Genomic DNA, 16,893 nt, shown 5'->3' with positions numbered 1-16,893 from the left:
TTAACAACTGTGGCAAGAAAGGTCGTAAAATCAGACAAAGCTCACAACAAATTTTTCATTTAGCAACAGAAATGTTGAGCTTAATTGTGGTCATAAGTAGATGATTAAAACAATCTTGTTTGCTAAGATGAAAAGGAACCATTGAAAGTTCAAACAAAGTACATCATTGCACTTATTCTCTTATATACATGAGTAGTAGAGGGAAAGTTATTTACATATACTTCCCCAAGGCTTTCCAACTTAAGTCTTGGGGTCTAAAGATTTCAATAATAAAAGCCTAACCTTTAGCAAAGAAAGTTCAGCTTGCATATTTTTCAGTTCAGTCTCCTTCTGCTCCAAAATTAAGGTTAGATTTTTCTGTTCTTTTTCTGATTTTTCTTCCTGCTCTTTCATTTTGTTTTCTTGATTTGCATATTGTTCAGAAATATTTTCAATATGAACTAGAAGATCTTGGTTCTCCTTCCTGATTTTCTCACCAGTATGTTTCAACTCTTGAATGTCAAGCTGAAGTACTTCTTTTTCTGAGAAAGCTCCTTCTAATTCCTCCTTCAAGAGACATTTTTCTTTTTCATAATCCTCCAACAGAGATCTGAACTCTGTGCAACGAGCTTCGTTTTCTTCCTGAACTCTCTGCAATTCCTGCCGCAGATTAATATTTTCATTTTTCTGAGAGATCAGACTTTGTTCCTCTTGCTTCATTTCTGCCAAAAATTCATTTGCAGCCTGCAATGTGCCAACAATATCTTCTTTGTTTTCATCTGGGTATTTGGAGCCCATCTTTTTATGGAGACTTTGCAGCTGACTAACAACAAGAGATTTAAAGGCCTTTTCTTCCTCAAGTACTTTAATCAAATGGCTTTTTTCTTCACAGGCCATATGTAACTTCACTTCTAAGCTCTCTGCTTTATCTTTGGATAGATTCCAGTCTCCTTTTTCAGATGACAAGCGGTCTAGCTCCTGCCTTGCTTGATCTTGTTCTTCCTTCAATTTGTTGTTCTCACTTTTAAGAGCCTCTATTTCAGATAACAGCCCTGTTCTTTCTTGTTCAAAGCCTTCCATTTGTTGTTCAAATTTGATCAGCTTCTCCCGGTTTGTTTCTTTTTCTCCAGAAACACCTTCCAGTCTCTCCCCCAACTCTTCTGCCTGTTGTTTTAATTGATGGTTGCATATGCTGAGAGCTTCAACTTCTTGCTGAAGTGCCATTACCGTTTCTTGTTGTGTTTTGCATTTTTTCTGCAGGTTTTCTATTTTCTCAGCTGAACCTTGCATTTTGTCACGGAAGCTACTATTCTGCGAGGAAAGTTCATTTTCTTTCTCTTCCATTTGTTTTAGGAAAGACTCCTTTTGATCAAGACAACAAAGCAGTTGGTCATTCTCTCCTTGAAGTGTCCCAATTTTATGCCTGAGCTCTTCTAGCTCCTCTTTTTGGGTAGAGAACTGTTCTACCTGTTGACGGAGAGAATTGACCTCTTCTCGGAGGACATCCCTTTCATTGAAAGCAGCTCGAAGCTTTTTCTGTAATTCATCAACATCAGAAGCCTGCTGTTGCTTCATACATTCAAACTCTCGGCTTATCTTCCCAGCTGATTCCCCCAATTCAGTCTGCAAAGTTACCAGTGTTTCCCGCAAGTTCTCATAACTAGCAATGGCTTCTTCTTTCTCCTCTATATGCCTCTGACATTGTTCTTCAAGGTCCTGTATTTTAATAAGAAGTGACTGGGTTTTTTTCTCTGCGCTCGATGTAATAGCTTGTTTCAGTTCACATATTTCTTTTTGGTGTGTTTCTATTAAATTCTCCATTTTGAGGCCATTCTCTTTTATGTTTTTTTCATAAAATCCTTTTGCCGACTGGAGCTCTGATTTCAGTTTTTCTATTACACAACAATGATCTTCTTTGGCAAGGTGCAGTTCATTAATTTTGAATTCCAAATCTTCCTTTTCATGAAAATACTCATCTTTTATATGTTGTACTTCCAATTCCAGTTTCATTTTAACATTGTTCATATAAGTTAATTCATCTCTTAATATAATATGCTGAGATTCCAGTTCTTTGAAAGCTTTCTCTATATGCCCAGTCTTTTCTACTATTTCTGGTTCTGTTTCAGCATTTCTAGACGCATTTTGATTTTCATCATCTTTAGTCAAGGTCTGCCTTATGCATTCCAATTCCTGCTCATATTTCTCCTTACAAGCCTGCAATTCAACCTGCATCTCTTTCTCTTTTACCTTGTATTGCTCTATCAAATCCAGTTTTAGCTTATCTACTTTAATTTGTTCCTCCTCACATACTTTAGCAGAGGCTTCAAGTTTTTGTAGTAGCTCTGATAACTCATCTTGGTGAGAGGCCTTCAGTTTGTCTAGCTCTTCACCTAATTCATCAATTCTGTTTTGATACTGCCTAGAATTACTTTCAATAGTATTTTTTAGTTTGGTAATTTCCTCCTCTTTAGATGAATTGGAGAATTCTATCTGTTTCTTTAGATTCAAGATCTGCTCTTCGTAAGTGATCTTTGTCTGCTGGACTTCTTCCTGTAGTCTTCTAACTTCATCATGCTCATCTGTATGGACGTTAAGCTGTTCTGTGAGCTGTTCTTGTTTTTTCAGTTCTGTATGCAGCTCCTTTTGCAATGTGGCTATAATTTCATTATATTTGGACTGTGCAATTAATCCTTCATTTTTAAGGCTTTCAATTTCTTTCTGGTGAGAGGTATTCAGTTGGGCAAACTTCTTCTGCCATGTTTCTTCCTGAGCAAGAGCATCCTAATTAAAAAAAGTAAATCAAATATGTGATAAAGCATCATAACAGCATCAGTTCTATTTTATAGAACTAATAATTAAAGGATTAGTAGATTTTACAAGAAATATACATGTGCAATCCACAGAGGTACTATTACTGATGTCTACTTTTATCTCAACTTAGAGCAGTGATTTTTCTGATAAGGGAAAAATGTACATCTCATCTAACGAGACAGGATTTCTAAATACAACGGAATATACTATAGTCCGTAAATAATATAAACTTAATTAACTTAGTTCCTTTCCAATTTATTCCATTTGTAAAACTGAACGTGAAATCTATGTAGCAATAAGCTTTATGTCAGATGATAGACATACTGGTATGTGTAACAGAACTGAGTATCAAATTATATCTAAATTATTTTTGAAAGTATTTCAGATTTTTTCCAAAACAGAGATATCAGAGAACAGTAAAATGTTCAACGAAGTAGAAGAATAATGCGAATTTACAATACAAATTTAGAACTTCTATATTTTTATAATATCTGAATGCCCCATCTGTAGAGTATAACATTTTCAGTCAACATATATCTGTACATTAGTGTTTGGCTTTACTTTTCTGTGTCAATAAAATACTTTTTCTCACACTAAAATTTGCAAATCTTACAATGGCACACTGGTGACCCACATTTCAGAATTGGAAAACCCATCTGAAAGAATGTAGTTTCCCAATCTTGATAACATTAAGATGTGGACTTCAATTCCCAGAATTCCCTGGTCATCAGGAGAATGGCTGGCTGGGGAATTCTGGGAATTGAAGTCCACACATCCTAAATTGTCAAGATTGAGAAACAGTGACCTATACACAGATTTTACACTCTTGTGGGGTTCATTCCTAGCATTAGCACTTGCCTGTTTGCAAAAGAGAATTGGGCAGTGCATATTAACCAGAATTCGGAGCCAAAAACTTAAATGAAAGAGTTTTCTGTGACTCAAATCTATTTAATAAACTATATTTTAATGTCAACAATTTCCTATCAAATCATCTTATGGAATACCTCTGCTTCTTGCTGCTTTTTCACATTGTCTTTTTTCAGAGCTACACACTGCTGCTGGGCTTCTGCTTTTTCCAAAAGAACCACATTCAGTTTCTCTGTAAGTGCCTAGTTTTGAGAAGAGAGAAAAAACTTATAATTATCTTTCAAAAGGAGAGACACATTTAACTTTATTAAATACACACACACACACACACACACACACACACAGCATTTTCTCTAAATTCTTTTTTTTTCTTTGCCAGACACAATACTAGAACCGCCCTCATCTCCTGGAATTATTGCTTGTTTTGGCATAACATCCAGAGGTTTGAGGGGGTGGGAAGGAAGTTATTCATCATGGTTCTCTTATGTGAAAGTTATTCAGAAATATTTGTTTCCATATTAATTATATCAATGATATTTCAGTGAAATTCATTTGTAGACATTCTTCATAAATAAATGATATCTTAACAGGGGAAGGAAAATAACTCTGTCATTACCATTACAGTGAAAAAATTAACAAAAACACAATTTATCAACACACATCCTACAGTCAATTTTAGTTATAGAAGGTATTCATCATTAATCCCAAAATATAGAGTAAACTTTGTTCATCAATAAATATCAGGCCTACTCTATCACATTAACTTAGGAGAGAAAAGGCAAAATAAAAGGGATGATAAAAGTACTGGTACTTATAAATATTTTTATGGTTAGCCCTATTAGGAGACTATGGTTAAAAAGTTTCACTTGTATTTTTCAATTAGTGCAATTTTTAATCCTACCTGAGCCTTAAACTGCAGACAATATGAGCCAAGCAAACCATGGTTAATTAAATCCATGTTTTAGTAAACCTTTTTCATTTTCGAATAGAATAGAATTTTTTATTGGCCAAGTGTGATTGGACACACAAGGAATTTGTCTTGGTGGATATGCTCTCAGTATACATAAAAGATACCTTCATCAAGGTATAACACTTACAACACTTAATGATAGTCAGAGGCTACAATTAAGCAATCAGGAAACAATATCAGTATAAATCGTAAGGATACAAGCAACAATTAGAGTTTGAATGCAAAACTGAACTGAGTTTAAAAGAAAATGGAAAACAGCTCTTTGTAGGTACAATGAAGAGGGGAGAGGAAGATGAATATGAGCCTAGGTTTTTACATGTAGTATTAAATTATAATATAGTATTTCATTCCAAAGTTGCCATTATATCTTAGAGTAGGTAACACCTTCTTACTAGTTGTATGGTGAGTTGAGTAATTAAAGCTAACAATTCCTTTCACTATTTCAATTTTACTTTTTTAAAAAAAAAATACATTTTTATGCCAGACATGAAGCTATCATAAACAGTATTTAATTCTAAAATAGAGCACAGAAGCAGCTAAAAAGCAATCCACATTAAGTGAAATTCAATTAAAAGTTATTCATAATCAATCAGCAGTCTGTATTTTATCTCTAGGTAAATGATGCAAAAGACATAAAGAGCAATGTGAGCTATATAACAAGCCATTATCATTCCCACTGGACCAAACAATGAATTTCTTGGGAATTAAACATTATTGCACCATCTGTTATGCATTATTATGGATTCATACCTGAATAATATCATCTGTTCCTCCAGCCACAGGTGTTGTTTTTAGTTTCTCAATTTCTTTTTCTAATTCTAGGGAAAATTATTATTTGAGTATGAATCAATATCTTGTTATATTTGTATCTTATTTTTACACAATCCAAAATATAATCTATTTAACCTGTAGAGTTCAGCATTATTAACAGGAACATGTCTGAGTTAGACTGATATTTCTAGTTCTTCCAAGGAAGCTTCACATCATGGATGCTAATGCAAATCAGGGGGTGGGGAATATAGAGGAAATATTGGCTAAATTTCTCCAGAGTATCCTGCTATATGGCTTTTAAATAAGTTTAAATAAGTTTCCGTATAGATACCTGTAGATCTGGATTTTACTTTCTGTAAAAGCATCATTTGCTTTTTTGCAAATTTGATAAGATCTTCTCTTGTTAATGTGTCCAGCTGCAAAACCCATAAATGCAAATTAAAATGGATGAATATTAAAATTTTATTTAATCATACTGATAATCATATAGAACATAACATTCGGTTCTGCTCTTCAACCAATATATTACTGCAGATGGCTGTTCACTTCAGGATCCATAAGAAAACATTGTAATATATGATGTAATCTTTTTGATTTAATATCACTGTAAAACACATTTAGTTCCAATAGACCTGCAAAATGAGATCAACTTTTCAGAACAATAATACTTAAAGCACTTGCGTCTTCCAAAATTACAATAGACCTGCATATTTCTCCGTGATATGTTTCAAAATATTACTTTGACCAATTAAATAAAGCAAGAGAGCTTGAAGAGCTCCATAAATACCGCTATGGGTCTAGTAGAATAAAATCTTCAGGTTCCAAGTCATTACAACAGATGATATTGAAGGGGTATTAAAAGTTTCAGTAACAAAATTCCTGATCCAGAAAAGAAATCCTTTGAGGGTTTTGATCTTACAGACTGAAGAATAATATACTACCAGAATAATTGGACAACACTGATTTCCAACTGAAATTTCTGCAGTTTATCAAGTTGGTTAAAATTTAAGATTTATTTAAAGACTTAAATATAACTATCTTCAGACATTTATAATTCTTTGATTTGCTAACCCAATTACACATAGAAGGAAGTTTAAAAAGAATATCTGAACATTGTAAACACTGTATTTTATTTTAATCAGACTACTGCATAAAAATTACTTTTCCTGGTATGATTGGAAGATGTTTCGGTAAAATATATATATATTGTTCCTTGCCAAATAAAAAAAAAAATAAACAATGACAATGACTCTGTATTTACATTTAAAACAAAGCTAATATTTACATTTGAAAATGAACCAATTTATTAAATTAGACCTCTTGGAGTACTATATCTCATTCTGGGCATCTCAGTGACAAAACAGAGGAGAGTCAGGGGATTAGTGGGGGTTTGTTAATATAATAAAATAAAGCCTTGTAATAATGTTCAAAGAATTTGGGTATGTTTAGCTTACAAAAAAAACAACTAATAGATGATAGCAGTCTTTTAAAAAATCTGAAGGCTTGTCATGCAGAAGAGAGAGCAAATTTATTGTTGATTGCCACAGAGGTTAGGTCCAACTAGCTAAAACTACAAAGGAGCAGGTTCTGATTAGACATCAGGACAAATTTCCAGACTGTGATAAGCTATTAGCCAGTGATATAGGGTCTGATATGAAATGATAAGTTCTCCTTCATTAGAGGTTTTTAAGCAGAGGCTAGATAGTCATCCACTGAATCCAGAGTGGGGGGGTGGTAGCAATCTAGATTAGTGTTCCTTATTCTCAGCAATTTTGAATTGACTTTAATTATTAGACTTCTACAGCCAGCAGGTTGAAATCCATATATTTTAAAGTTAGTGAAGTTGAGCAACATTCATCCAGATCACACTGATGGTGACTTCCAACTCTATTATAAAGATCAGAAAAGTTTGTAGAAATATACCTTTGACTTCCCTGATGTGGCTGTAGGAGGAGAAGCTGCCATTTCTTGTTCACTATCTTGCAGCTAAGCAGAAATAAAGTTTTATAATGAAAAAAGCATGAAATATCAAAGTTTATTACTATAACTATAATATATACTTATTCAAAAAAGCAGTTTACAAAAAGAAATAGCATTTAAATAATTCCATTAATAAACCAGTTAAACGAATAATTAACATTTTAAAATTACAGAAAGGGATCTTAGCAATTCTGCATTATATTTACCCCAAAATATTCAGTGGTACTTGTTAAAGTTATGTAATACTTTGGATTTTACTAGGAAGAGGTGAATACAGGATCTATTTGTATTTATTAAAGTAGGTGTGTCTTTTTCTTGCTATTGCAAGATTTCTGCTTTAATGACAGAAGGGAAGGGCATTGCGGGCCAGTCTGATACAGTGATTGGGCCATCAGGCTAAAAACCAGGAGGCTAGATACCTTACGCAGAAGGTAGAATCTAGTCATTCTCTCTCAGTGGCAAAACTACTTTTAAAAATGTTGCCAAGAAAACTGTACTGACTCCATGAGGTCATCAGGAGTTAAGGTTAAGTTGAAGGCACAAAATTCCTTTCGTGGATTAGATCTATTTGCAGGCTTCTACAGCAGCCTTGTAATCTCAGAAAAAGATAGCATGTGCTGCATTTATGCGCTAACATACTGCAAAAGCACCTTTTCCACATTTTCTCAAAAACACTACAAAGTTCTACTGTGCATAATTTACCTCTGGAAAAAAAAATTGCAAACTGTATATACTAAGGTTCAGTTAAGAAACTAATCACCTCCTATGGATTTGGTAAAAAGAAGAAAACTGTATTTGGATATTGTGAGAAACAAAAGTGTATTACAATACAAAACATTATACCTAGGCTCATATGGGCCTCTTCTCTTCTTTCTCTGGGATAGCTATGAGGAGAAAATATCCATTTTTCTTCTGTTCTCTTAAATTACGGCAAGCCAGTTTCATAACCCACAATTTGAATTTGGGCTAACAATTTGGGCCATAGTTAACATTGATCAGAGTTGTCACACCTACCCTGTTTCCCCCAAAATAAGACATCCCGTGATAATAATCAGGCTTTTGAGTGCATGGCAATAAGGCCAAGCACTTATTTCGGGGTTAAAAAAAATATAAGACAGGGTTTTATTTTCGGGGAAACATGGTAGATTATACGGCAAGTTAATAAAAAAAATTGGGCAAGGGGATTTAAACTCTTTTTGTAACTATGACAAATTGTAATAGGGTACACTAAACTCATTCCTGTCGTGGTATGCCAGGATATACTATAGTGCATACATAACTGGGTGATATTTGAAAACCTTGGCATCTCATTGTAAAAGCTCTTGATGACTTTATATTAATTTTAAAACACTGAAAAATAAAAGCAAATCTTAAAAGACTCCTACAGAATAAAAACATCAGTCTCTCAGCACCACCTTCTGGTAGAAAACATGTAGCTCAGGACACTATCTTGCAGCTTACTAATAAACCAACGTATTTCTGGGATTTATTACTTGTAGGTATGGCCAAGAAGTTTAGCTCAACTTTCTCCCTATGACATTTAGAATTATCTTTGCTTGTATTTTTGTCAAATTATGAATACCTTTTTCTAACCCAAAAAAATCAGGAGACATCAGGACCAAATCTGAGGATATCCGATTTTTAAAAATTGGTCTTGTTTCAATGCAATACACAGACACACAAAAGCTTAGAAGTTTGCAAAGACAGTCAACAAACTGTTGGAAGTACAGAGGAAATTATATTCAGCATTTAGAGCACATTACAACGGCTGAAACTATTTTTGGAGGTCCCGATTATCCTTTTAATAAGCCCCGACACTGCTTCATTTAGTGGGGTGATGGGGGAAGAGTCCAGACGTTATCATATTTACTGGAATGCATTACCGGCTTTCCTTTCCACAAATCTATTACTTAAAGAAAAAAATGAAGGATAATTGCAAGGTGCTGTTTGATTGTACTATCTGGAGTTCATTATTTGAAGAAGGAAAAAACAAAACACCAGAGCGGGCTTATAGTACATTACACTAAACCAGTTCGCTGAACAAACCACAACGAGTTCACTCAACACATGAAACCAAAAGCAAACAACAGACCGTGGCCACATTTCAATAACTTGTTTGGGGTTTTTTTAACTATATATCTGAAGGAAGTGAGAAAGCCCAACCTATAAGCAACTTCGGTAAAGTTTTGGTTGCAACCGAAATAGCTCTTTTGTTGCTTCTTCTTAAGCCCTGCGTCCTCTTTGCTCTCGGTCTGAACCAGGAAAGCTTCACTTGTTGGGGCTGCCTTCACAGGTTGCTGCTAAAGGCAAAGCTAGCAGGCTCAAAGACGGTTCAGCACCATCCACAATGCAACACACGCACAACTCGGACCCCGTTCCGGGCTGCTTAGAAAGATTCACGCCTCTCGGGTGAATCACTTTGGCGGCGTTTCCAGAGCACTTGTGAAAAGCGGACAGAGCTGGGGACTCCCCCGGGTTCCCCTCGGTCCAGTACAGAAGAATATCGATCCACCTCCGAGCACCACCCAGAGGCATTTTTATCGCCCCTTCACCGAGAAAAACGGGGCCACCCACTAACGGCGGGGACGGAGGCCCTTTTACAGCCGGAGAGAAAGCGAACCGGAAAAGCCGAGCCTCCGCGGCTCGCAGGCGAGCGAAACTGGGCAGCTCCAGCTCCCCAGGCGGCGCCCCACGCCCTCCTTTCCCCCCGGCCGGTTACCTCCATGGCAGCGCTGATTCCGGCTGAGGTGGGGAAGCGGAGGTCGCCTCCACGCCAGCCCTTGAGCCGCTTCCGCCTTCGTCACCGTTCGTCCGCGCGCCCTCCGCTGACGTCAGCCAAACAGCCGCGAGCGCGGCCCAAGCTGAGTTCGAGCGAGGGCCGGAAACATCCAAGTGGCCGCCAGATGGTAGCAGGGAGTGTTCTGCGAGCGCTCTGTGGCCCCCTAGCGGTCGCCTGATTCTGGTCGCCCGGATCTACCGTTATAACTTTAAGCGCTTGCCAAGTTTCGAATTTTCGGGCCTCCGATTGCCATGGTAACGGACAGGCTTCCTTACCTGTTTCTAGTTTCACTCAGTACAGCAGGCATTGGCCTTCGCCTGCCTTCTCTGACATGTTCACAGTTAAAGATAGTTCTTTTGCTGCTGCGGCGTATATCCCCGCGACCACCAAGATCACTGCATAAAATAAATGGTTTTATATTTCCCTCAAAGACTTTGCAGTACTGGGCTTCAATTTATAACTTCCTTGGAAGCAGCAGGGGGCAGCACGTAGCCCACTTTGACAGGGTGAAAAGCTAAGCAAGCTTGACCCTAGTTAGTAATTGGATAGAAGAATAGCAGAGCTCACAGCGCTTTTGATTAGATTGGAAAGATTTTAAAAAAAACATTTTGGAAGGAAGCCAACAAAAGCAGGATGTCAGGAAAATTGCATACTGTGTAGATGGAATATTTAGGTTGCAGAGTTACCCTGAAGACTTAATTTATGTTTAGCCTTTGAGGCTTTGAAATAAACCAGTTGCAAACTTGAACAGTGTGGGTTATATACATGCACTCCCAGCTGAGTGTGCAAGTTGTCACTACAATGAAACCAAATGAAATATATGTTGCTGTACAAATATATAAGCTAACATATTTATCCACATGTTCTGCCAAATTAAAATGCAATGGGGAAAATAACTGAGGTCAGGTAAAGCCAGTTGAATTATCAAGTGGGCTAATTTTCTCCCATGTTAAGATTTTTGGAAAAAAAAAAGGAGAGGCAATCTATTTTCTATTAAATTCCTGTTCTAAGCATATTTAATCTGATGTAATTTGTATTGATTTTAGATAATGATTGCTTTTAGGAAAGCATACTTAAAATGGGAAGCTCTTGTTCCTTTCCAGTTAACGATTATCACTTTATTTGTAAAAGTTGGTCAAATTTATTTTTCTTCAGTAACCACAGGTTAGTCATAATATGGCCAAGTTTTGTCTCCTTATACATCCTACATAAAGCATCCTTGCTAAATGATAGAGTGCTTTAGATGAAGGTTTACTTAGAATTATCTTCTAATAAACATGGATTTTACAAGGGTCAGACAAGAATGTTTTCAATTTGTAATCCATATTTCTGTGCTCCCTTTCATCCTTCTTGTTTAAAAATGAAATATGTCAAAGAAAATAACATGTTTGATTGGTGGCACTAAAAGTAGACTAGAAACACCTATATTGCCTGAAAAAACAATAGATACAGATTTTTCTTGCCTGATTATCAAGTGTTACATACTAGAATTGCTACTAATGTAAAACAAATAAAAGTATTTTTAAAGTTGAAGTCTTATTGGTACTTTTTATGCAGTTCAACAATATAAACCAGAAGATTAATCTACTACAAACAGCTGCTGCATATCACTTTCTGAACAATTCCATATCTGAAAGGTGGAGTGATTACATTCATATTGGACAGATGTATTTTAAAAGGAGTGATTTAAAGAGAGTAAACAAGGGAAGAGAAACATGATTACCCACAGAGATAAAAGTCCAAAACCCCCACCAAGGGCAGAAAGAAGGTTTCATTTAAATACTTCAAAGTTAGCAATAGACTTTTCTGGGTGAAGTTTGAGAAACTTTCATTGCAGGGAATAATTTTGAAAGATAGGGAACAGTAATAACATGAAGGATTGATATCCCAAGATGATAACTGTAACACCTAGATAAATTAAGCTATGCATCTGACTGTATATTTACATATCCTATCAAGAATCGTGTAAAGACAATGTACAGTATTTGGCAGAAATAGATATAGTGAGTTTACTTGAAAATCCTTGTGCATAGGACCAAGTTGCCTGTGGTTCTGAAAATAACAAAAAAACCTAGGAAAAGCTGTAACCCCAAAAAGATAGTCCTCAAGTGTAAAAGTTTTAAGACTTGATGATGTAATCTGCATTACAATGTCATAACACAAATGATACAAATTATATAACTGGCATTCATTTGTGCAATGATGTTATTACAATATAGATGTAATTCCTTTCTTTCAGGCCCCAGATACTCAATGATCCCAAATGTTCCAGAAAACCACCAAATAGAAGTTGCCATGTGTCTATGGAGTTTCTCAGTCATCCAGGTCATTAGGGTGAAGAAGCGTCTTGGATAAGAAACGAAACATCTTCAAAGAAAAACCAGAAAGTCCAGTTGCCTCTTGAAAAAGCACCTTTGGGAGAAGTTGCCATAGTGTATTGTCAGAGCCTCACAGGACAAACCTAAATATGCCTGCTTCCAAGTTTCTAACACATGCAATATTTATTATCCACTTTTATTATTTGTATAAATAACTCAAGAATGAATGCTTCTTAATAAGCTATGAATGTAAATTTAGTAAATTTAAGTTTTTAGCTGCCTGCCGATGATGTAGCTTATATGCTCAGAAGAAGCCAAAAGTCACCCATGTGCTCCAACTAATTTGGCATCACACTGAAAGCAATTACAGAAATATACTTCCTAGGAGTGGCCACGCTTTCAACCAGCTATGTCAATTTTACTGAAACACATTAAAGCTTCTGATTACTAAAAGAAAGCCCAGTCAATGGGAACTCTTCAGCTTTATACTATGCCTGCTACGTGAGAAAAGCAAGTTGAAAAATAACAGTTACCATTAATAATATTTTAAAACAGTTTTTAAACCAGGACAGGGCAAGGAGGATGAGAAGGGTGATTGATGTGTGCATTGATGCAAATCGCTTCCTGGGCTTGCCTCTAGGATGTGCACATCAATGTATGAACACCTTTTTGTGTTCAGTTACCATGACTGTATTGTGTTCTGCTAAGAGGGACTAGTAAGACAGACTGAGATAACCAATGCAGAAAGAATATCTGAATGCATTTCATGATGAGTTCCTTTCAATATTTCACAAGAAAATAGTTACCTGCATATTATGTTTCAGTTCCACAAGCAATAAAGAATGGAAAGACAATCAACATAATGTGAGAGACCTCTCATGTCTGGGCATTTAGACTGGCTAGTCTAAATGCCCAGTTTTGTCTGGTATCATATCTACTCTAAATAAAATAGGTGTGTGTTTCCAGAGAGCCTGAAAGGATATTTATGTGTGTCAAAAAAAAAAAGTCAAGATGGCAATTGCATGGTACAACTGAAGCTCTGCCCCTTTTTATGAGCATTGTTCACATAATGCAAGCAAAAAGACCACGAGACTTTGATTGTGGGGTTATGGTACCATCTTGATTATACCATACCTGCTGAGTCCCCTGCTGGTTTCTTCCCCAACTTATTAATTTACACTTTTTCTCCCAAAAGGATGGAGGAACCAACTGGACAGGAAGATGTGTTTTCAATTTCTTGGTAAAGGCATAGTTTCAGCTTTATCCAGGCTTATGAACAAATCACATTTTATTAAAGAACATCCTTTAGCTACTTTAATGTTGTTTTGTGAAGCTCTGAACCAGACTTCCCAAACCTCATGTACATTTCTAATGTGTTGCTACAGGTTGTCCTATAGTGAAATTACACTGATATTTATGCCCTTCCCATGATCTTTGCAGCAACTATAAATATTGTTTTCTATTTCCATCTAACCTTGGAACATTCAAGCTCATTTTATCTATTGGGTCAATTTGTTCAGCATTCCTGCCCTCCCATATTTATAGTTTTAATCTATTTATATTTTTATACTTCTGGATATTATATTTTTAAATCAGTTTGTTCTTTGAACAAAATGTTCATGGTGAAAACCGGATGGCACTATGGCCTTAACTTTTGGCAGCTAGGAGCCTCAGAGGTTGTGAGACAAATGAACTGATTGCCATTTCTTAGGAATGTTTTTGTCAATTGATATACCACAAAATTGTTGTTTTTTAACAGTATAGTCAAAATTATTTAACACAGCTTTGCTTGTACTTGTTGATTACCTAAAATGGAGCTAGAATAGAGCTGGTGCTTCCATCCTTGGATTCCTTTGTCCCAAAATATGTTTATGGACAGATCTAGAGATTGGGAATTGGGGGCACTGCATTATAGTGGCTCTCTTTTCTTTATAGCTAGTTTCAGTTGTGCTGAAGAATGTGTGTGTATCACTCCTGAGAGTCCTCCCTTGAAGAGTACAGAAGATCCAATGGTCTCTCCCTTTCCAACATCTGTATGAAACCACTAGGTTAGGTCATTTGCTGGTTTGGAGACCTGTATCATCAGTATGTTGATAATATCCAGTCAGACTTTTTGATTTGAGGATGGCCAAATGAGGCTGTCAAAATCCTGTTTCTGTATCTGAAGGCTGTGTAGGCCTAGATGAGTAGAAATTGACTACCCAGTAGTATTGCTACCCAGACTGAATGCCTGTGGCTGTTTGGACTACCTTGAGATGGGCATTTTCCATTTTATTTCTGAATTATTTTTACATTTCCCCAATCAGGACTTAAGAGCAACTTTGGGGGGAGGATTTCTCTTAGACTCAAAGTGCCTGCTTAAAGACTAGCCAACTTTGCACTAGCACACTCTTATCTGGTGTGTTAGTATGTCCTTTCCAGGATCTCCCATGGCCTTACATCTCATGGTTTGCCTATGGCAAATGGCTCTAGCTTGAGATGACCTTGAAGACCAATTGGAAACTTCATCTGGTCCTGAATGCAGAAGTGTGAGTACCAGTGAACATTTGTGAGATGTTCACAAGCTGCATTGGTTGCCAGTGTGCTTCTGAGTACAGTTCAAGGTGCTCGTTATTACCGATAAACCCCTCCATGGAATCGAATTCAGTTATTTGATAGATTATTTGTCTCACTTCCCCTTGAATGAACAGATATTTACAGATCTAGGAAGTGCAATTTCTCTGCAGAGGCATCTGCCCTTTGGAATGAAGTGTCCCCATCCTGGGAGTTCTGGATAGCCTTGAAAACAGGCCTTGGGATAGGGTGGATGGGACTGCCTTGTCTGTGATACTTTATACTTTGATTAATTGTTTAGCTTGTCATCTTGTAATTATTTTGTAATTTTTTCTAGTCTAATTTATTGCAGTTCATTGTTTTTATATTGCTCTTTATTTTGTGAGACACCCAGAAGTGGTTGCAGTGAGAAGCAGTGGTGGGTTGTTACCAGTTCAACTCGGGTCGGGCGAACCGGTAGCGGCAGCAGTGGGAGGCTCCGCCCACCCACCTGAACGTCTCTATACATGCACGGTAGTGAACGAAATTGAAACCTACTACTGGTGAGAAGGCATCACAATCAAATCCATCCATCCATCCAGTCTGAAGCATTCTTCAATGTTGGTTTGATTTATTCTTCACTGTACTTTTTAAAGCATATATTAACCTTTGTGGAAGAACAATGTAGGGATTTTAGTTAGATTGTCAAACAGCAAACATGAAGAAACAGAAGACAGACAATCTAAAAGTGCAATAAATATAATGGAAACAAGGTGAAGGAAAGAGTAATGAAATATCCATTTCTTGATAAAAAAATTATGCCATTGACTGCACCATTCTGCCAAGAAATTCTCATCTCATCCAAGGAAAGCTTTTACTTTAATTAAATGTATTGATTTTTCAGTATTTAATGTGATTGACTATGATTAAAATTTATTAGTAGGCATTTTTTTCTCATTCTAAATGTTATATTTAGATTTCCATTCCCTTAAAACCATTTAGAAAAGATGACCTTAACACCAATTTCTTTATTTACTAAATTAGCTGTACTAAAATATTTTAGGGAGGCTTTCAATAAAAGGAACTGGGAGTTTGTACTTTTATTTCTCATATTCTTCCTTCAGTACAATATTACAGCTGAATGAATTCTATGGAACCAATTTATGCAAAATGTGGCACATTGATGGATACGCTAGAGTCACTAAATATTTTGTTTACTTGGTTCTAATTTTGCTTTATTTGCTTTATTTCTTTTAATATAGCTATATGTTCCATTGGTAAGTGGAAATTAAAAAATCTCATGCAGTTTTTGTTTATAGTTTTACATACTTAGAATATGTTCAGATAGTGAATAGTGAACAATTTATACATCAAATTTATTAAGGCAGTGCTGACCCTGTTTAGCTTAATTGTTTTTTATTTTAATTTATGAGGTAGTTGTATCACAAGCTACAATCCGGAAGTCAGCTATATACTTACTACTTATCCAGGTCAAGACCATAAACTTCAGTGGGGCTTACTTTCTAATGCTGTATAGAAGTATATGCTTCAGTGGTGGGTTTCAAATTTTTTTACTACCGGGTCTGTGGGTGTGGCTCGATGGGCATGGCATGGCTTGGTGGGTGTGGCAGGGGAAAGATAATATAAAATCTTCATTCCCACCCCGCTCCAGGGGAAGGATATTGTAAAATCTCCATTCCCTCCCCAATCCAGGGGAAGGTTACTGCAAAATCCCCATTTCCTCCCAATCAGCTGGGACTTGGGAGACAGAGAGTAGATGGGGACGGGGCCAGTCAGAGTTTTTACTACCGGTTCTCCAAACTACTCAAAATTTCTGCTACCGGTTCTCCAGAACTGGTCAGAACCTGTTGAAACCCACCTCTGAT

General features: G+C 36.4%; 1 protein-coding gene across 1 annotated transcript in view; it reads right to left on the bottom strand.

Annotated features, from left to right (window-relative positions):
* Positions 1 to 10,289, bottom strand: part of GCC2 (GRIP and coiled-coil domain containing 2) — a 35,345-nt gene extending 25,056 nt beyond the window's left edge. Inside the window, exons 1-6 of the mRNA XM_058185534.1 lie at positions 10,098 to 10,289; positions 7,322 to 7,384; positions 5,730 to 5,814; positions 5,378 to 5,445; positions 3,795 to 3,899; positions 283 to 2,760 (exon numbers count right to left, since the gene is read on the bottom strand). Coding sequence (XP_058041517.1) covers positions 283 to 2,760; positions 3,795 to 3,899; positions 5,378 to 5,445; positions 5,730 to 5,814; positions 7,322 to 7,384; positions 10,098 to 10,103 — 2,805 coding nt within the window. The 5' untranslated portion in view covers positions 10,104 to 10,289. The remainder of the gene's footprint in view (positions 1 to 282; positions 2,761 to 3,794; positions 3,900 to 5,377; positions 5,446 to 5,729; positions 5,815 to 7,321; positions 7,385 to 10,097) is intronic.
* Positions 10,290 to 16,893: the final 6,604 nt, after the last annotated feature.

This window comes from Ahaetulla prasina, chromosome 5, assembly GCF_028640845.1.
Source record: "Ahaetulla prasina isolate Xishuangbanna chromosome 5, ASM2864084v1, whole genome shotgun sequence".
NCBI classification, from domain to species: Eukaryota; Metazoa; Chordata; class Lepidosauria; order Squamata; family Colubridae; genus Ahaetulla; species Ahaetulla prasina.
The sequence above is the reverse complement of the archived record's forward strand: the minus strand, read 5'-3'. Positions and strand labels throughout refer to the sequence as shown.